General features: G+C 56.4%; 1 protein-coding gene across 3 annotated transcripts; it reads left to right on the top strand.

The window, feature by feature from the left end:
* Positions 1-1,628: 1,628 nt before the first annotated feature.
* Positions 1,629-16,323, top strand: PDLIM4 (PDZ and LIM domain 4). Of its 3 annotated transcripts, none has more exons than XM_002815857.6 (7): positions 1,629-1,821; positions 6,599-6,750; positions 10,468-10,549; positions 14,905-15,083; positions 15,293-15,456; positions 15,781-15,898; positions 16,015-16,323. In XM_002815857.6, exons 1-7 carry the CDS (start codon positions 1,729-1,731, stop codon positions 16,217-16,219), a joined length of 993 nt encoding a protein of 330 aa, XP_002815903.1. In that variant the 5' UTR covers positions 1,629-1,728; the 3' UTR covers positions 16,220-16,323. The 3 variants fall into 3 exon arrangements, with proteins under 3 accessions (XP_002815903.1, XP_009239305.1, XP_054411898.1); XM_054555923.2 differs by lacking the exon at positions 1,629-1,821 and adding an exon at positions 1,870-2,574; XM_009241030.4 differs by lacking the exon at positions 15,781-15,898 and having other exon boundaries at positions 1,635-1,821.
* Positions 16,324-20,601: the final 4,278 nt, after the last annotated feature.

Raw genomic sequence — 20,601 nt, forward strand, 5'->3', positions numbered from 1 at the left:
AAGCTTCCACAGACCCTTGAGGATCCCTTTCTCCCAGCAAAGGTCTGCACTGTTTACATTCACTAGGACTCTTGGATCCCAGCTGACAGGCCTCTGACCACAAGCCATGCTGTACACCAAACCCTCAGGACAGCCAGTGATAAGTGATGGCTGCCCCTTACTCTCTACCCCATTTAGTAGGGTCTAAGTCCTGGGGAGCTTCTGGCCTACAGACATCAGAGAGACCATGCAGTGACCAGCTCTCCTGCTGGCCCTTCCACTTTTCTTCACTTGGGATCCAAGTCTGCATGGGGCTGAGCAGAAACCTCCTCCACCACAAAGTGATGGAGAATAGCCCAATGGCTGGTGCTGTAATGGATTCAGACACCGTCCCCCCCACGCACACACCCCAAATACACTCCCATATAAACACCACTACCACACACCACTTGTTTCTCTCCCAGCTGAACAGATAGCAGCATCTTGCCTCCCACAGAGGCACCCACATTCTACTCTGAAGGGCCCCTCCCTTCCTTGGACTGCCCTAGGTTTGTGCCTCTCAAGCAGTTCTCTTCTTTGCGGGTTGTCAGAGACCCAGTGGACACATTTCATCCCACCACCTGTGAGGAGCCCAAGAGCAGGGTCCTTATCACAGCTTGACTAAAAGGACACATAGGTTAAGGATTTGGGCTAAATGAGAGGCCTCCACAGAGTTTGGAAAAGTAAATGGTGTCTCCCTGATGTAGCCAGATAGAAGTGCCCGGAGAACCAGAGGGAGGTCGGTGGTGCCATGGCATCTGCATTGGCTGTTCAAGTACATCCCCGGAGGATAATGGTTGGGAATGGAGAGAAGACCTTGGAGAGAGAAGGGCCCAAAGTGAAGCACCGCATGTATTTCTTCCCTTCACACTGCACAGCCACGACCCCAGCCGCTCCAGCTGCTCCTTTCTCAGGAGACCTGGGAAAACAAAGCTCCTGGCAAAGGACGAGGGGAGGGGGCTGTGCAGACAGGGAGTTGGCCTGCGAGGAGCCTGCAAGCAGCAAGAGAAGGCCTGAGTGTTCTGGGGAAGCAGGGACACCTTGCTTCCACATACAAGTCAGGGACCACCTCTTCCAGGAAGCCTTACTGGCCTCCACAAACTAGTCTGAGGACCTTTCTGTGTCCACTCCCATGCTCGGCGCTGCCTTCTGTCGTCTTGGGTCTGCGTCCCCGGCCCAGTGCTGCGCAGGCCCCTGGTTCATAGGGTTCTTGGTTCAGAGGGCTCCTCACACGGCAGGATGGGCCGCAGGTTTGCCAGTCGGGCCCATGAGGAGGTATCTGAGCTGGGCGCAGCCCCATCCCCCAAGTGGGCCCTCCATCCCTCCTCGGGCTGGAGCACCGCCCCTAAAAGCGACTTCAAAGTGCCGGTGTCGACAGCCGGGTTTGGGTCCGCGGCCTGCAGATCCAAGGCCGGAGCAGGATCCAGGCCGTCGGGGCCGTCCGAACCCGGGGGTCTCTGAGAGCTGGGTGGGGGTGCCGGGTTGCAGGCAGCCGGGGCTGAGGGCGGGTCCTTAGAGCCCCCCGAAGTGGGAGGGTCGGGCCGGCCGCGGGGCCAATCCGGGCGCACAGGGAGCGGGGGCGGGGGCTGGGCCGACGGGGGACAGGGGCGGGCGGGCTGGGGGCGGGGCGCGGCGTCCAGGCGGCGGCGGCTGCGGCGGCGGCGGCTCCTCAGAGTCCGGCTCAGGCTCCGGCTGCGGCTCCAGCCCGCGATGCCCCATTCCGTGACCCTGCGCGGGCCTTCGCCCTGGGGCTTCCGCCTGGTGGGCGGCCGGGACTTCAGCGCGCCCCTCACCATCTCGCGGGTGAGTCTGGCGGCTGCGTGGCGGCAGGGCGGTCCCAGATCTGAGACCCGGTCCTCGCGGTCCGCCCAGGACCCAGATCCCCGATGTATCCGAGGCTTGAAGGCGGAGGGTTGGCCTGGGTGCCCCGCATGCTGTAGAGGCGGCTTCCAGGCAGAGCAGGCAGCCCCAGCCGCCCTCCTCCCACGCTGGGCCTGTCTGCCCGATCCCGCGGAGACTCTCCCAGGAGTTCACGCACCCGCCTCCCCGCTGGCCTCATCTGGGGGAGACACTGTGGACACGGGAAGGACCCGCGGAGATGGGCCAGGGGTCTAGACAGCTCTACAGAGGCCCAGAAACTTTTCAGACTCACCCCCTGCCTGAAGATCTGGGGCAAAATGATTTAGAGCCCTCCCTTCCCCTATCGGGGGTCCCTGCCGGCAGAGCTGGGTGACCCAGGGAGGTCTGGGGTCCTCGCTGAATCTGAGAAGACAAAGGTCCATCCACTTCCCACTTTGGGCGTGAGTCAGTCTCTCATTCATGACCTCAGTCACCCTAAGGGGAAGTGACCAGGAGGAATTTTGGCTTCCAGGGGAAAGGGAGACTTAACTGTGAGGTTGTGAGACCCCTCCCCACAAGACGACACAAAGCCAGGGGCCAGGACAGCCTCAGGCCCGTTCCTCAAGTTTCCCAGGGCCCTGCCTTGCCCACGGAGAATGAAAAGGAGTGGGCACAGCCCTGGAGCGTGGCTAGTCTGAGGATAGAGGAGTGGAGGAGGTGAGTCAGGCCCTGTTCGAGGGGGTGCCTGTCTAGGGGAGACAGGATCCTGGCCCAGCCTTGACGTCCTCGTGTCTGGAGGGCCAAAAGAGAAGACTCAGACCCTGCCCTTGGGGGTCCCCAGCCTAAGGGACAGAAGAGGAGAGAACCCAGGCCCTGCCCTTGGCGGCTCTCAGTCTGGAAGGAGCAGAGGAAATGACCTGAAACCATCTGACAGCCATCCCTCGCTTCCACACAGGCTGATCGTGTCTTTGGGGGCCTGTGTCAGAGGCACAGAGAAGCACCTTCCCCCACCCTACTGCCACCTCTTGCCATGGGGGCTGGGCCAAGCCGGCTGGGCTTTCAGAGACTTCTCTCCAGTTCTTGGGAGGGGGTGGGCACCAGATGGAGCGTGGAATCATGGAATCCCGTTTCTGGGGGCCAGGGTGACAGGCAGGCCCAGCTGTCCTAGGAGGCTTCCCACATCTGCCCTCACTGCCAGGTCCCTGGGGCCGAGTGAGGTGGGCCTTCAACACATCCCGGAGCCTTTCATCTCCTCTTTCCTATGGGATTCCTGCTGTGTGTGTGTGCGTGTGTGTGCGCGTGCAAGCCTGTGTCTGCTTGTGTGTGTCATGCTGTGTGTCCGCTGAGGGGGCTGATGGGGACACTAAGCGGGCTGGCCAGGCACCCTGGGCGTGAGGCCGCTGACAGGCTCAGTGGCGGCGGCTGACGGCTGCAGGCGGCAGGGAGCTGAGACATCTGTTGCCCACGCGGCTGCCTGCCCTCCGAGGAAAGGCCTCCACACGTCACAGCTGCGGCTGCGGCAGCGGCAGCAGCAACGGCCTTGTTTGGAGCTGATTGGGGATGCAGGCCCCAGGCAGGGAGTCTGGGAGAAGGTTTGCCAGGAAGAGCCTCCCTTGTCCCCCAAAGTCACGCGGCAGCAGCTCAGGCCCAAGGAGCCAGGATGGCTGAGGTTGGATTTGGGTGGGATCTGGGGAGATTTACAGCGCTGGGGAGGCACAGGCCACAGCTTGCCTAGCAGGTACCTCCGGGGCAGGTCTACAGGGACTGAAGATATGTGGGAGTGTCTTCACCAAGGGGGCTCAAGATCCAGCCCCTCCCTTGCTTCCAGGACCTCCCCTACACGGGACCTGGTAGGGAGGGACAGCCTCACACAGACAGGGAGGAGGCTATCTGCCCGGCAGGGCTGGGGGCTTGCAAGCTCAGCCCATGAAGCCTCCAGGAGTCCCAAGAACATCATCCGGGGCTCCTTCCCCACAAGCTATAATGATGGCTGGCCTTGGCCAAGCATCCAGGGTGTGCCAGGCCCTACCCTAATGGGTGTTGGTAACAGCTCCCTCCAGTCCCTGGAGTGAGCACCACCTTATGCCCAGCCTCTTGTGGGGGCTTTACATGCCCTGTTTTTCTCAAGTAGTCCTTACAACAACCTTTAGAAGTAAGGACTCCCTCTGGCCTTACATAGATGGAGACCCAGGCACAGAGAGGCTAATGTAATCGACCCAGAGAAGCAGAGTGGAGACAGGAGGAATCCAGGCAGTCTGGAGTTTGCTGTGACTGTGTAGGGCAATGTAGCACCTGGTTCTGACTTGGACTCCCAGCCCACCACAACATCTAGGCTGGGTGGAGCAGGGGCTGGGAATGCAGCCACTACCAGTGAGGGGCTGATTCATGCCCTCACCGCCCACCTCACTTCACTGTTCCTGTCTCTGTTCCTTCTTTCTGTTTATCCTGTGCTTAGGAGCTAGAGGGATTGGCCTGAATTCCACTCTGTCCTGTGACTTCCCTGCTTAGAGCCCTCCATGGTTCCCAGCCACCCAGGAGAAATGCCAGCTTCCCACCCGGGTGTACAAGATTCTGCAATATCTAGTCCCTGCCTCTTCTCTGACTTCATCTCTTCCACTCTCCCCTCACTCATGATGCTCCGGCCATACAACCTTCCTTCTTCTTTCTCTCCAGATATGCCATTATACATGCTGGTCCTTCTGCCTGGAACACTATCTCTACCTCAGATACTCTCTTTTCCCTTACCCCTTTTGGAAGAAAAATACAGGTGTTAACAGCATAGTTTTAAATTTGGAACCAGGTGGCCTGGATTGAAATCTTGATTCAGTCTTTTATCAATTAACTATCCTTCTGTACTTCTCTGGACCTCCGTTTCCTGATCTAGGAAATGGGCTTGCCTTCAGGATTAATGAGATAATGCATGTAAAGGTGACTGGGAGAGTCACAATTTCTTGGCCTCACGCCCTCTCTGACCAGAACTCCCCTAGCTCAATAGAGCTGGCAGCATCCCAGCCACCCCTGCTTTCAAGAAACTTCCTCCGCCCACAGAAGCCTGAATGCACCCCTTGTGCTGGCTGAGTCATCCTGCCGCAGTTAGCCGCCTCCTGAAGAAAGACTCCTCTCCAGTGTGGGGACTGGGGCATGGCATCCCTCCCCCAAGCTTTTCTCTTCATCTGTAACATAGGGATGAGAACAGCCTCTGCCTCACCAGGTGGTTGAGGGGTTGCTGTGAGCTAGTTATGGGTAAAGCATAGAGCCCAGGCTCTGGCACAAAGCAGGTATCCGTGAAGGGGAGGAGGCAGAGGAGGGCCTTGAGGGGAGGGTGGGATGGTGCCAAGTGGGTGTCTCCCCCAGGATGACAGGCTTGCACAGGTGCCCAGGCCCTACAAGTGAACATTAATGATGGGCTGGTTGGCTGAGGGTGTCATGCTTCAGAAGAACATTTCCTTGAGGCAGCCTACTTCAGGGCAGGTCAGCTTGGGCAGTGCCAACACCAGGCCTCCAGCCAAGGAGCTGCCAGCACCTCAGCTTTGTCCACTCACTACTGAGACCTGGCTGAACTGAGCCTAGCTGGGCTTCCAGGAGTTCCCACCAGTAGGAGCTGCCACCCAAAACAATGGGGTCACTGGCAGCTTTTGAACCAGCTGGGCACTGGCTGGAAAGACTGGGTAAGAAATCTATTTCTAAAGGCTATGTTGAGGTCAAGGCAGGGTGAGGGGTGCTCCATGGCCTGGATTCCCCTGAGTTGCTTACTTAGATATCTCTATGAGTCTAACTCCATCCCCCATTCTAGCCTTCTTCAGTTGACCAGCATTGTAAGAGCTTCCGGGTGTGAACACTGCTTGACCCCGAGGGGTCAATAGTGGCACTGAGGTAGCCTGAGTTCCTGTCCTGCAGGGGAAGTAGAGGTAGGATTCTGACCCCCAAATGCAGGCTGTCAGCTGGAACTGGATGGCCCTGGACTTGCTCAGGGAGGTGATGTTCAGACCTTCCCATTTTAATTATAATGAAGTATTAACATGAGCAGTGTAGGGGGAAAAGGTGGTCACGGGAGCACACAGGGTAGTGAGATCCCAGAGAGGCTCCCAGAGGAAGTGGCCTCTATGCTGAGATCTGAAGGATGAGGATGTGGGAGTCAAAGGAATGTTCCAGGTGGAGGGAGCAGCTTTTGCAGAAGTGTAGAGGTGAGTGACATATGGTGCCTGTGAGCACCCCATAGACATTCACATGGTCTGGACAGAGTGTGGGTGTGGAGGTGGGGATGAGAGTTGAAATCAAGCAAGTGGGAAGGCAAGGTCACTAAGGGTTTGAATATTAGGTCAAGGTGTGTAGTCTGTCTGGTTGGGGCCTTGTCTGTGTAGGGTATCTGTGACATGTCCATACTGTGTATGTATCTGTGAGCACCTATGTCTCTATGTGTCTCTGTGTCCCCTGCATGTCCTTGGGCACATATGCAGGCTGCAAGAAAAACATCCACTTGTCCCAGCCCAGAGGAAGCCCTTCTCGTATATCCTCATGCCCTGCCAGGCCTCCAGGTGCTAGATAGAGTTGGAGGTGTTTCCAGCAAGGCCGCAGCCAGGCTACATGGGAACCTCAACCAGCCACTCGGCTTGCCCATCCACGGGCCATGCTGGTAGCAGGCCACACTGGCTAGGTTTTGAGGTTGGAGGAGGCCTAGAGCAGAGCTTGCAGCAAGGCCACATCATGACTGTGCCCAGCCATCTGGCTTCTCTGCTCGCAGGTCCATGCTGGCAGCAAGGCTGCATTGGCTGCCCTGTGCCCAGGAGACCTGATCCAGGCCATCAATGGTGAGAGCACAGAGCTCATGACACACCTGGAGGCACAGAACCGCATCAAGGGCTGCCACGATCACCTCACACTGTCTGTGAGCAGGTATGCACAGGTGGGCTGGGCTGGGAGGATGGAAGGACGAGGTGGGCAGTTATGGGCAGCCAGCATTTTGGGTGAGCCCAGCTTCACACAGCCTCTCTGCCTCAGCCCCTGGGTGCCCCATCCAGGAATAGTCCCAAGGAGTAGCACTTTCATGGGGGCCTGGCAGATACTGTTTAGAGTTGTAGCTTAAGAAGGGAAGAAATTCCCTTTTAACTTAGGCTAGAAGTGTGTTGGGGCACTTATGGCAAGTGTTGCAGGCAACTGAAATAAGACCTTGAATAGCCTCCGAGGCATTTGTTTCAGTCCTTTCCCCTCCCCTGAGTGACCAGCTTGATGACCATTTCAAAGTAGTTTCTTGTGGAACACATCATTTAACCCTCATTTACCAACTTAAAAAAGGTAAAACCTAGTATAGTCCCCACTTCACGGATGAGACAAGTGAGGCTCAGAAAGGTTAGAAGGTGCTTAAAGTCACACAGAGAGGGAGTGGGGTAGCAAAATTCGACCTTGGGGCTCTCTCCTAAGACTACAGACCCTTTATTTGGCTGCTGACTACTCCTACCAGCCCCTCAGCTGCCCTGCCACAGCTGTCCCCACCGTGGCCCACACCTCTGCCCTGGTTAAATCTGGATTTGGGAAAAGTTCCCACTAAGGACTGTGTAATGCTGTGCAACCAATCAAGGAGGGGAGGACAGGGGGTTACCAAGCCCATCTGTGCCCCATAAATGGTCCTGGGATAGAAGGTCCACTGGGGGTGGGGGTGGGGGGACCCAGCCTTGCTCAGGTCCTGGGTCTTTACTCAGCTCTGAGAAGCAGTTGGCCTAAGGCTGGCTGAGTGGGATCTCCCCGCTCCCCTGCCCACCTCGATCCACAGAAGTCGGGCATAACTTATCAGCTCTGCCATGTTCGCTGCTGAGGGGACTTCCATAACCCCCTGTGGAAGTATGTGGGCAAAGCCTCCCCAAACCACAACACAACTAACCATGCCTCTGAGCTGGCAAGGTGGCAGGTAAGCCATTGGCTTGGAGCCATTAAACATAGTGGAAAGGCCTGTGAGGTCAGCCCTGTTTGTGCTTGGCCTTGGCACACGGTGAGGATGCTCCATCTTTGGAGTTCAGCAAAGCTGGTCCTCATCCAGCCTCTAGAGCCTTAGGTGCCCAGATGACCTCTATGAGCCCGGGTTTCCTTTCCCATTAATGGATCACATTCATCACCCTCCTCCAGACTGAGATACAGGCTGGATGGGGGAAATGTCAGCATTGCTTTGCCCATGAGTGACCTCTGAAGCCTCCCCACTTGGCTGGGCTCCTGGCCCCTGACTCACCTCCAGCCTTGACTCTGTGTGGCTGAACAAGGGCAGCCCTAGTGGTAGTGGAGTAGTGGGGAGGAGTGCCTCAGAGGGGGCCTGAGTCAGGAGCTTCTCAGAGTGTATGATGTCAGCGGAGGGTGGTGGGGTGGAGGTCCCCCTCCTTCTTTCCTTCCTTCCTTCCTTCCTTCCCCGGTCCTTTGTTCCAAACCAGGCATGGATGGAGCCAGAGGTCCACTGACCTGTTCCACTCTGAGCATTTCAGCCCCAAAATGTCACTGGCCATGGAGCAGATGAGAGCACATTCTCTACTATTACAGAGCTGGGTTGAGAATTATGCTCATAATTTTACCCATAAAAGAGAGAGAGGGAGAGAGAACTATGCTGTGCTCCAGAAAGTGATTTAATCTCTTGAGCCCATAACTTCCTCAACCAAAAATACAGACCATCTTGCGCTCTGGACATTGAGTGATAGTGTACCAGGCCTGCTCAGCCAGAGTGAAAACCTGAGTCCTGCCCTGCAGCCCCCATCTCCAACCCTCACACATGCAGACTCTGGGGGATCAAGACATGAGGGCCACCTTGACCTTCTGAGCCAACATTTCTTCTCCTGGACACTTGCCCACCTGCAAGCTTTCTGACTCTCCTCCCTATCTTGCCTGCTATGCCAGGACCTATGCCTGGCCCCAACGACACTCCTCCCCGCCCCCACAACACACATCCACACAGCAAGGGCTCTGCAGAGAATCAGCCTGTTGAGCTGGCTAGAGTGAGCTACTCTGTGCTCTCACTCCTGGGGTTCTACCCCAGACCAGCTTCCCTATCTGCCCTCTTGTGTACAGAAAGCTCTAATCCCCCCACCAACTCCCCCACAGAATGAAAAGTGTATCAAAGGCCCAGCTTCCTCACTGGGCTTCTTTTGCTTTGAACCCAAAGCCAGGCATCCAACAATCCAAGCAAAATCACACTTCCTGGGCATGTTCTATAGGTCCAGGACCTTTCTGACATCAACTCCAACACTGACGCCACTGATAGAGCCCCTGTTGTCCATCACATGTGGCCCAAGGTACCTTTGCACAGCCTACCCTTTGCCTGTCGTTTTGTTTAAAGAGCCCAGCCTGGGATGGGGGTTGACACATGATTAAGTCCTTCATTCTGATCTGATGCATTGGGCCACATTAATGGCTCTGGGTACTTTGTGCCCTTTGACCCTTAGACGTCAGGCTTGTACTGCTCTTCTGGGCAGAACTTCAGGGAAGTTGAAGGCCAAATAGCCACACAAGATGTCCCAGCTTTATCCCAGAGGAGTTCTGAGTAGGTAGAGGCCACAGTTAGAGCTGTGAGTTAGGGTACCCACTTGGGAACCTGGTTGAGGGGGCTAGAGACAGGGACTATGGGGCTGGTGTTGCCCTGGGGCAGCAGAGCTCTAATACCGAAGGCCTGGAGTAGAGAGGTAGCCTCCAAGGGACTAAGCAATGGGTAGAGGCGAGGAAGTGCAGAGTGAGTATGGACCATAGGCATAGACAGATTATTAAAACCCTCAACTGAAGGGGGCAGAAGAGGCAGGGATAAGCTGCTAGGTCAGTAGTGAGACCTCAAGAAGCCTCAGGAGGCTTCGTGGGGTGAGTTGGAGGACATTATTCCCCTTTGGTCTAACCAGCCTCACCTCATACCCACTGCCAGTCCAGGGTCCATGCCCCTTCCTGGCCTGCCTTCTCACAGGGCTACTGAGTGACAGGGCTGGGCGTTAGGCACGTAGCCTGGTCGGCCTGCCTGCCCTGCTTATGGCAGGTTTACGATGTTTTTCTCCCTCCTGAGTGGTGTTTGGCTTTTGGTTTCTATGGCGAAGCAGGAATTTCCTAATGGCCTATTTCCCATCTGGGCTGGGCAGACGCAGTGATGACTCTGCCGGCAGCAGCAGCAGGAGGAAAGACACACCCCTCAGAGCCTCCATTCCACCTACCCCAGAGCCGACAGATGCCTGACCTCACACCCCCCCAGAGGCTGTAGTCGCCCAGAGGATGAGTGGAGAGGCTTCTAGCTGGTCAATGTGTGAGGCCTGGCTTGCAGTGCTATAAGCTGGGCCTCTTTGAGCTGTGCTTCTGTAGGCCACGAAGAGGGTGGAAGATTAGGGAAGCCACAGGGCTTCTCCTGCAACCTCTCCAGGAACCAGACCAGAGAGGGATTGGGCAGCTGATGGGGATGGAAGCATATAGCCCTGCCCCAGGAGGATGGCAGCTAGAGTTGTGGCTCATTGCCACAACAGTCACCATTGTGGTACAGGGGAAAGCACTGGAATGGTTTCTTCTACCTGCAGGGCACAGCCCAGAGTCCAGCCCCTCTTGATCCTGGCTCCCAGGCATGGCGGGCATGGTAGGAGACATATCTGACCATCACAATTTCTGCCACAGGCCTGAGGGCAGGAGCTGGCCCAGTGCCCCTGATGACAGCAAGGCTCAGGCACACAGGATCCACATCGACCCTGAGATCCAGGTATGTACAGACACTGCCTGGCCTGGCCTGGCTCAGAGTGAGCCCAGGGCAGAGGGACCAGCATGCAGGTTCACCTGCACTGAGTGTCCTCACTGGGGATCTCAGATACCCAGGACAGAGACCAAAGCAGAAGTTTTCTCTGGACCACGTCCATACCCCATCCCATGTTCCTCAGATGATGAGCATCTGCTGTGGGCTCTGTCTCTGCTCCGGGCAATCTTGGATTCTGGACCGAGGTGCCTATGATGTCCAGGAGCTGGGCTAGGCCTTGGCTTGCGGTTATCACACAGCCAGCTGGAGTTCACTGTGGTGCCCAGTGATGCCAGACCAGAAAGAAGTCACTGTGCTTGCAGCAGGGGAGATTGGTGTCAGTCTCAGGCTGTGGAGTGACCTCAGGCTATGGGACACTCCTCTGAGTGCCCTATCCAAGCCTGAAGTTCTCTCCTGGCCATCCTGTGGTGCTTCTAGCAGAACTCAGGCTGCAGGCCTGTCTGCCCAGTCACCTTTCTGTGTGTGATAGGAGTCATATCTCTGGTCCTGTCCTCAAGAAGAGTGAGGGGGTCAGGCTGTTCTAGGGCCTTGTTTTGCCATGGCATAAGGAGTAGCCAAGTGGGGATGACTGAAGTATCCAGAGCCATCTCTGGGCCACAGAGTTTGGGCAAGGAGACTGGGATGGTCTGTGATGGAGCTAGAACCATGGGACCCAGCATGTGGGACCATTGCCTCCTGGGCCTGCCTTTGTCCACCCTCTCAACATGGAAGAAAAGGGGCCAAGGCAGGGAGAGGCTTCAGTGAACCAGAGGGAAGGATGTGCCCCAGCTTCTCCCTCACCATCTACCCCAATCCCATCTTGCTCTATTCCCTACCCTGCCTGGCTGGCATCCCTGAAGCCAGATGCTTACCACCTTCCAGGCAGTGCCCATTCTGGCAGGGGAAAGGCACTTAGAAGTTCTGGGCTAGGGGAAGCCAGGGGCCAAAGGAGCCCAGAGTAGTCACATGACTCAGACAAGGAGTCAAGGAGGGCTTCCTGGAGGAAGGGGTATTGAAGCCAAGACCTGAAGGGCTAGGAATGGTAAGGCAGGCAAAGGGGTATAGGGAGAGGAAATGTGGCCCAGAGGTGAGGTCTTGCACCACAAGTTCAGAGAAAAGAAAGGTCCAGGGGAAGAGAGGACAACATGGGAGGAGTGAGAGGACAGAGGCGAGAGATGAGGTGGTGGAGCAGGGCCACAGAAAGGCTCTTGGGCTTCTCTATCCTGGACCTCAGCTGTTCTTACGGGGATTCATGGCCACATCTGTGTCTCAGAAACTTGCTCTGATGGCCCCATGGACCCCAGGCCTTAGGGGTAAGGGTACATGTTGGCATAGACAAATGAGCCAGGTTTGCCACAGGCCAGGCAGAGGGGAGCAGCATGGTGTGGGCCCCAAGCTCATGCATGAGGGCCCCAGCCTCCCTCAGAGGTAGCAGTACCAGGATGACGTGGTGGGAAGGGGGTTCAGTCTTCCAGGAGAGGCTCAGGGCCGGTGGGCCTGGGAGGCTGGCGACTGTAGAGCAGCTCCCCCTGTCCCCACACTTATTCTCATTGACTCCCTTGAAGACCAGGCTGCCAGTGGCTCAGACTGGAGAAGGAGGGAGTTTCCACAAGCACCAGGGCAGCCCCTCTCAGCTGCTGCCCCACTTTTGTACTTAAAAGGTCATGGGCTCCATGGGTGGCGACAAAAACACCCCCACCCCACCCCTGCAGGGCTGAGTCCTTGCTAACACAGACACAGGGCCCATTGTCCCCATGCTGCTCCCACCCTCTGCCTGAGTGGGGGTGTTGGGGAGGGGGTGGAGCTAGCTGGAGCCATCGAGGAGGAGAAAACCACAGTTGGCCCTAGGACCAGCGCAAGGTGCCCTGGCACACATCCCCAAGTGGGATGGGACAGGGCCAGCTGGAACTTCAGGCCCACCTTCCCTGTGGGGCGCTAGGAGAACCTCCTTCTCTCAGGCCTCTTGTGGGAACTCAGGAGGCACTTGGCCTAGCCCAGGGTGGAGGAAGGATAGTAATAAGGCAGGGTTTTCTGGAAGGAGTGGCAATTATGCTCAGAACCGGGTGATGGGGAGAAGCAAGTCAGGTGGAGCAGGCAGTCCTTGCACACTCAGCCTGTCCCCCCGAGACCAGTGGAGAGCTAGAACTGAGCTTCTAGGAGGTGGCACCTGCTCATCTGGACTCAGCGCCTGCCTCCATCAAAGTTGAGTGTCCCAAAGCAGGTAGTTACCCCCATCTTGCTGAAAAATCCACTGAGGCTTCAACAACCAAGTGGGCAGCAGGCTGGTTCTCAGAGCAGAGAAGCATATGGTACGAGGTATACCACACACAGAGGGGGAAAATCCAGGACTGGGGGCCCAGGAATTCCCCTGGCAGCCATTCATCCAACGAGTATGTGCTTTGTGCCAGGCACTGTGCAATTGTTTTATTTCATCTCCACAAGGAACCTGATGTGGAAAGCATCACATTCCCCAGCTCATAGATAAAGAAACAGGTTCAGAGAGGTGAAGAGACTTGCCCAGTTAGGGGATAACCCTGGGACTCAAACTAAAACTGAGGTAGCCATGTGTGTCCTAGCCACAGAGTTCAGGCCTAGAGCGGTGGCTGCATGGGTGGCCGTGGGAGGGGCAATGGCTCTGATGGCCCTGCGGTGGACCCCTGCACCCTGCTGGGTAGGGGTGAGTGAGGGCCTCCTTCCTCCCAGTCCCAGTCCCTCCAACTCCTCCCTCCCACCGAAGCCTCCGCCCGGAGGCCCAGCCCCACCCCCACTGGCCACAGCCCATCTGGTCCCCATTAGAGGCCAGCCCTGCCTGCATGCCTGCCCGACAGACACACGTGTGAGAGTGCTTAGGTTTCTCAGGGGCTTTTGTTGGGCCTGATGTGGATAGGGGTTTTCCTGTTGCTGCTGCATTGATGGGGGCCACCTGGGCAGCAAGACCCTCCTGTTTGTCTGTTGGGGTGGGGGAAATGGAGGGGGGCCCACCCAACTGCTGGTCTGCCTATTCCCCAGGTTCCCACCCTGCAAAAAGCAGGGGACAGTCGGGGCAGAACCCCACAGGCTCAACTATGCCTCAGAGCTGCCTAAGTCCAAACCAGGGCTCTTCCCGCTACGATAGGCATCCTTTCCTGTCCACACTGGGCTCTCTGTCCACACTGTAGAGCAGAGGAGGTTTACTTGTCACTCCCAGGCTGAGGCTAAGACTTACCCCATGGCCTGGACTCAGACATCATCCTAAAATCAGGCTGCTCTGGCTGCTAGCCCAGTCTCAGCTATGGAGGCCACTATGGCCATTCCCAGGGTGACCAGTGCTGGCTCCAAGTCTCTGTAACCATGTGCATCTGGTTAGTTGTATGTAGGGAGATTGGTAGGTGCATATGTGTTGTCCTTATGCATGTGTGTGTGTCTTTAAAACATACTTGCAAGAGTGTGCACGGCCCTGTTTACATTGCTGTGGGGTGCTTGTGTGCACTTGCAAGCTGGGAACAGCACAGCTCTGGACTCTGCAGTGACAAAGATCCCCAGTCCCCACTCAGACCCACACACACAGAGATACTGCCCTCTCCTCATGGCTGAGGGGGCAGGTTCAGGACACTCCCATCCAAAATGTTTCAGCCATGGGCACCAAGGCTGGCTGTGGGGTACTGGGGCAGAGAGCTTTGAGCCCTAGCCTGGTCTCTGCCGCTCATCTGCTGTGCCTGCAGAAGGCTACTCATTGTGGCCTGGAAAGCAGGAAATGGGGGACAGGTATAGGCCCAGAAGGGGCTGACCTCACAATGGCACTCTTGAGTCTCAGCCTGCCCAAAGGGCCTTGGACACATGACAGTCAAGGACCCTTCCTGGCTGTAGGACAGGAGTTACCTTTTTTGAGTTCTCAGCCATGGGCCTACCCAGTACCCACCACAGTTCAGGAAGGTGAGAAGGCTTGGCACCAGGGCCACCTCTGCCAGGAGGCCACATACCCTGCTGTAGCCACACTGACCTTAGGCTTCTTGGGATAGGCCTGCCCCAGTACTATCCCTTCATGAGTGGTGGTGGGCAGAACCACTGCAGGGCTCACAAGCCCAGGCTGAGTCTCAGCTGCTCAGGTTTTTGTGTCTGACTTTCCAAGGACATTTCTCATTTCTGCAGGGGCATAACCAGTCCCCAGGCACAGCCCTTCCCCAGAAATCCCTTCCCTGGCTGAGCACCACAGGCCAGAGATGCCGAAGCAGAGGTAGCCAGCTGACATCCACCACCTGGCACAGCACAGCCGGGTGGAGGTGGGGTGAACAAGGAATGGCTGGAGGCCAGAGAGTCTCCCAGTGCCTTAGGCCTCTCTCTCATAGGACGGCAGTCCAACAACCAGCAGGCGGCCTTCAGGCACCGGGACTGGGCCAGAAGATGGCAGACCAAGCCTGGGATCTCCATATGGACAACCCCCTCGCTTTCCAGTCCCTCACAATGGCAGCAGCGAGGCCACCCTGCCAGCCCAGATGAGCACCCTGCATGTGTCTCCACCCCCCAGGTAGCACAGAGATGCCTTCGGTGCCATGCCCAGAACCCATCTTAACCCTTGATCCCTCAAATCTCACCCAGTCCCACTCTGACCCCTGACACTTGATCCTTGGGTCTCAGCTGGTTGCATTCTGACTCATAAGCCTTACCAGACCCCAAGTCCACAGGGTGAAGGCTGGAACTGCATCCCTTCCTCCTCTATTTCTTTCTCCCTCCCAGCGCTGACCCAGCCAGAGGCCTCCCGCGGAGCCGGGACTGCAGAGTCGACCTGGGCTCCGAGGTGTACAGGATGCTGCGGGAGCCGGCCGAGCCCGTGGCCGCGGAGCCCAAGCAGTCAGGCTCCTTCCGCTACTTGCAGGGCATGCTAGAGGCCGGCGAGGGCGGTAAGACGCCTGCCACCTGTCCCCACCTGCCTTCCCACTCCCTGCAGTGCCCAGGTTGCCCCCTAGCGACCCCACGTCCCGCCTCGCAGTCACCTGCCCTCCTCGGTCTCTGCGGCCCGGTCCCACTCCCTTGCTACACCCTTGCTACGCCCTGGCTTCCTGATTCCCACTCCACCCCCTGTCGCTGCCCCTCACCCCACGCCCGCCAAACCCGTTCCCCAGTCTCGGGTGCCGATGGCCCGTCTGGTGCCCAACCAAACACCCCGCAGAAATGGAGTTCTGACCTCCTCACCCCGTTCATGCCACCTACGCTCCGGGTTTCAGGGGAGTGGCCTGGGCCTGGCGGCCCTCGGAACCTCAAGCCCACGGCCAGCAAGCTGGGCGCTCCGCTGAGCGGCCTGCAGGGGCTGCCCGAGTGCACGCGCTGCGGCCACGGCATCGTGTGAGTACCCGCCCCCACTGCCCCTCCTGGACCCCAGCCCTCCAGGGCCCTGGATGCGGGCGCAGTCGTGAACCCATCAGTCACTCGACGCTGTCCTCTCTCGTTCCCCCCATCAGGGGCACCATCGTCAAGGCGCGGGACAAGCTCTACCATCCCGAGTGCTTCATGTGCAGCGACTGCGGCCTGAACCTCAAGCAGCGTGGTTACTTCTTTCTGGACGAGCGGCTCTACTGTGAGAGCCACGCCAAGGCGCGCGTGAAGCCGCCCGAGGGCTACGACGTGGTGGCGGTATACCCTAATGCCAAGGTGGAACTCGTCTGAGCTGGGACCCTGCTCCCACCCCTGCTTCTTAAGGTCCCTGCTTGGCCGGTGTAAATATGTTTCGCCCTGTCCCTCTAATAAAGTTCCTCTGCTCCACCTTGGAACCTGTCACCTGGCCTGCCACCCTCCTGCGCAGGCCATGCATGGCTCCCGAGTATGGTAGCATCTGCTCAGGTGCCAGGCATGTCCTAGGCTCTGGGTGCAGTAGTGAGCAGGACGGGCACCATGCTGCCTTGAAGGCGGCCACAGCCTGCATGGAAGGCGGACCTGAATCACAACGGGGCAGCTCTAGTAATACGAAGGTGAGGTCGGGGATGCTGCGTGCGGCGCGACGACAGGAGGTATGACCTGGGTGGGGTCAGGGAAGGTGTTAGCTGAGAACTAAGAGATGAGGGAGGCACGAACTCTACACGGGGGAACTGTGTGTGCAAAGGTGAGCAGGGGGCGAGAAAGGCCCCTGTGGCCGTCATCGGCACTAGCGGGTTGGGGGGGTGGCAGGGTGCTGGCAGCCTCAGGAGCGATCGCTCCCCTGGAGAGGGTGATTGAGTGTGGAGATCACGGGGGCCGCCGCGGGCCGTCTGCACTTCTGGCATTTTCTGTTCCAGGTTTCTTCCACCCACGAGCACTTTATTCTCCTCCGAGACCCCCTTTTCTTCCCCTTCCTCTCTCCCCCACCAGGGGGCGCGCTTAAATTTCCAGACAGAGACCGGAAGGAAGGTTTAGAAAGAAACGAACACTTGCCCAGGGCAGCTTTGCCTTCCAAGAGGCTCCCTCCTGTCTCTAAGTCAGTTCCACCCCTCCTCGAAGCCCCAGCTTCCACACCTCCTCAGAGTCCCGGCGTTTACCGCGTGGTGGGTTTGCCTTGGGCCTTTCATGCCCTGGCTGCACACATCGTCTGTGAATTGTGGCTGTTCACTCCCGAGGATGTGTCCTAGACTCCAGGTCGCGTGGATCTACCCTCCAGTTTATTTGCTCGGGACAAGAAACTGACTCGTTTTATTTAGTGCCTATTTAGCGAGCCCAGAGTAACATACATTTGTGCTGTTTTCAATTTTGTGCTATCGCAAACCACAAAAAAACTGTTATCAATTCACATTCATCATCAGCACGAGACAGTACCCATTTCCTTGTGCTCCTGCCAGCTCAGGATATTATGCTTCTCTTTTCATTTTTGCCAGTCTGTTAAGTAAAATGTCATATGCGATTGTTTTAATTTGCATTTCTCTGATTACCAATGATGAACATTCAGTCTTTGAGCATTTATGGTGTGTTTGCTGGGTGCCTAGCACTAAGGGAACAGAGTGGTCCTCACTCTCAAAAGAGCAGTTCTTGTGTAAGTTACCCCAAACCCTTCATGATTTTTTTCCAAGGCTTATTTAACTTCTTCTTAATGATTGGTAGGAACTTTTCCTAATTTTGTACGAATCTTTGTTACTGGATTCTGGTCATCTGATCTATTTCCCTGTTAATGTATAATTACTACTGTGTTGGAGTTTAATAGCCAATCTCTCCTCCTTGTTGGTCATTTACAAACATGTCAAAGCTATTCTTCTACATTTCCAGTTGTCAGAAGTTGAGATTGCATGCTTCAGGCTCTGGAAAAACAAACCTCTTTGAACTGCGACCAGGTTGCCCTGAATCTAGAGACTCACTTGGGAAGAACTGGCATTAGTCTTTTCCTCCAGAGAGGACTGTGATCTGCACTTACTGTGCATTTATTCAGATGTTGTGTCTGTCTTCGCTTAAGCTTTTATTTTCCTTTCTTCTCATAGATCTTCTGTTCATGGTTAAATTTGTGCTAGAGATTCCCTCTTAAGGCTCCTTTTGCCTCCTCCCTTCCCTGAAGGAGCACAGTTCAGGGCAATGGGCAGGTGCTGATAGAGGCAAGGTGGGGTCCTGGTCCTGCAGGTGACCCCAGATCATGTCTGGCCCTTGTCTCCTTTTGCTTCCCAAGGGGTCAGACTGTGTGCGTTGAGGCCCTGAGGACGCCCCACCGTAGCGCCGCGCAGGTGTGCACACACACACAGCGCACACACGCTCCCTGCAGCCACACCCAAATAGGGTGGGGTGGTGGAGGAGTCTGCCCTTGCCTCCCCACCCTGCCTCGGCTGACTTGGTCCCAGCCCCACCCAGTCACAGGTGGGAGAGGAGAGGATGACTACCACCCAGGAAAGCAGGGAAGCATTATTAAGCACAGGAGTGGGTGGAGAAATACCGGGAGCCATGGGCCCTGGCCCCCACCTCTAGCTCCCACTCACCCGCAGAAACTCGACTCTCCCACTGGCCACCACAGATCCACTAGCCGCTGGTACTCACCGAAAGCTACCCCGAGATCAACAGCTCCACCCCTGCAGGGTTGCAGCAACTACAGCAGCCCCTGCCTGGGCATCCTGGTTGAGGGCGGCTTGGAGGGCAGCTAAGGGGAGTGGCATTCAAAGCTGACAGCCTGATTTGTCCTTTCCCCAGCTTCAAGGCCCAGCCTCTACCCAGTCCCCCGGCCCACCTCATCTGCCCAGGGGCCCTGAGTGTAGTAGACCATGAAAAGCTTGGGACAGGGTCCTCATAGGACAAGGTTTGTATGGCCCAGGGTCCCAGTACTGAGACAGGGGACATCAGAGTCTCTCTCCAGGAGGGGGAACCAGACCCAGGATCCCCAATTCACAGTGCTCCAGGCTCCAGCCTACCTGGCTAGAACCAACTTTCACTGTTGTTCCCAAACCTGCTACATCCCTCAAACCCCAGGGCCCAGTTCCTTACCTCAGGGGCTTTCAGACCAAAGACATGGATATCATCCTCTACACCCTCATGCCAGCCATGACATCCCACCCAGCACTGTGTCTAGGATTTTGCCTCCCAAGCATTTTTAGACCCATTTCAGGCAGCTGAAGGAATCTCTCATTCCCTTGCTTCAACTCTTCCAGGGCCCTCAGGATGGAGTCCCTGGTCCTCCTCCTAACATTTAAAGTCTCCCTGACCTCAGGGCCCTCAGGATGGAGTTCTTGGTCCTCTGCCTAGCATTTTAAAGCCTCTCTGACCTCGGGGCCCTCAGGATGGAGTCCCTGGTCCTCTCCCTAGCATTTAAGCCTCTCTGACCTCGGGCTGCTGACTACTTTGTCTCACCTCCTCTGCTACAGCAGACAGTCCAGTCCAGCATCCTCTGAGCTAGTCCACCTTTTCATAGCCCTCAGACCTCTGAAGCTCAAAATGCCTTTCTTCTTTTGTCATGGCTCAGCAAACTCCTACTCACTCTTCAAGGCCCAACTCTACTGCCCCCTCCCCTAGAGCAAAGCCTTGGCCCTCCCATCCCCAGGGAGAGTTAGTAGTTCCCATCCACATGCCCTCCATCTCATCCCTTCCAGTTTTGCCTGGTGCCTCTGGCACAACCTGTTATCTCCTTGGTCAGACCCTGGCTCAGATTTACCTCTGTCCTGCCCAGACTCCACCCAGGCCAGGAACTGGGCGGTATAGGGGTCCTGGAGAAGCACCCACCCTCACTCAGGCACACAAGCACACACACCCACTCACACATACACTGGGCTTCCCTTCCTCCCACTACCTTTCACCTCACCTCCCACATCAGGTTTCTGCAAGCATCCTGCCTAAGTTCTCAGTGGGAGGTAAGTCTTGGAGTAGGGGTCTTCAATCCCCAGGCCACAGACCATGGCCTGCTAGAAATTGGGTTGCACAGCAGGAGGTGAGTGGCTTCCAAGCAAGTGAAGCTTCATCTGTATTTACAGCCACTCACTGTTGCTTGCATTACCACCTGAGCTCCACCTCCTGTCAGATCAGCAGTAGCATTAGATTCTCTAATTCTAGGATTCTAGGAGTAGGAGTTCTAGGATTCTAGGATTCCAAGAGTATGAACCCTATTGTGAGCTGTGCAAGCAAGGGATCTAGGCTGTACATTCCTTATGAGAATCTAATGTCTGATGATCTGTCACTGTCTCCCATCACCCCCAGATGGGACCATCTAGTTGCAGGAAAACAAGCTCAGGGCTTCCTTCACCATACATTATGGTGACTCGTATAATTATTTCATTATATATTACAATGTAATAATAATAGGAATAAAGTGCACAATAAGTGTAATGTGCTTGAATCATCCTGAAACCATCCCTGCCCTCCATCCACGGAAAAGTTGTCTTCCATAAAACCAGTCCCTGGTGCCAGAAAGGTTGGGGACTGCTGTCCTAGAGGGCACCTGCTCCCTCCTGCATCCTCAACCTCAACTCACTCAGTCAACTAAATATTTATTAAAAGGTCATACGCAGTGGCTCACGCCTGTAATCCCAGCACTTTGGGAGGCCGAGGTGGGGTGGATCACCTGAGGCCAGGAGTTCAAGACCAGCCTGGCCAACATGGCAAAACCCCATCACTACTAA

This window comes from Pongo abelii, chromosome 4 (genome assembly GCF_028885655.2).
Source record: "Pongo abelii isolate AG06213 chromosome 4, NHGRI_mPonAbe1-v2.0_pri, whole genome shotgun sequence".
In the NCBI taxonomy this organism is placed as follows: domain Eukaryota; kingdom Metazoa; phylum Chordata; class Mammalia; order Primates; family Hominidae; genus Pongo; species Pongo abelii.

What these genes read in the sequence shown, in the direction of transcription:
- PDLIM4 (XM_002815857.6), top strand. Translation starts at nt 1,729, where the DNA reads ATGCCCCATTCCGTGACCCTGCGCGGGCCTTCGCCCTGGGGCTTCCGC. An exon ending in CGCCCCTCACCATCTCGCGG is followed by an intron (nt 1,822 to 6,598) that starts GTGAGTCTGGCG and finishes CTCTGCTCGCAG; the next exon opens with GTCCATGCTGGCAGCAAGGC. An exon ending in GCTAGAGGCCGGCGAGGGCG is followed by an intron (nt 15,457 to 15,780) that starts GTAAGACGCCTG and finishes TCCGGGTTTCAG; the next exon opens with GGGAGTGGCCTGGGCCTGGC.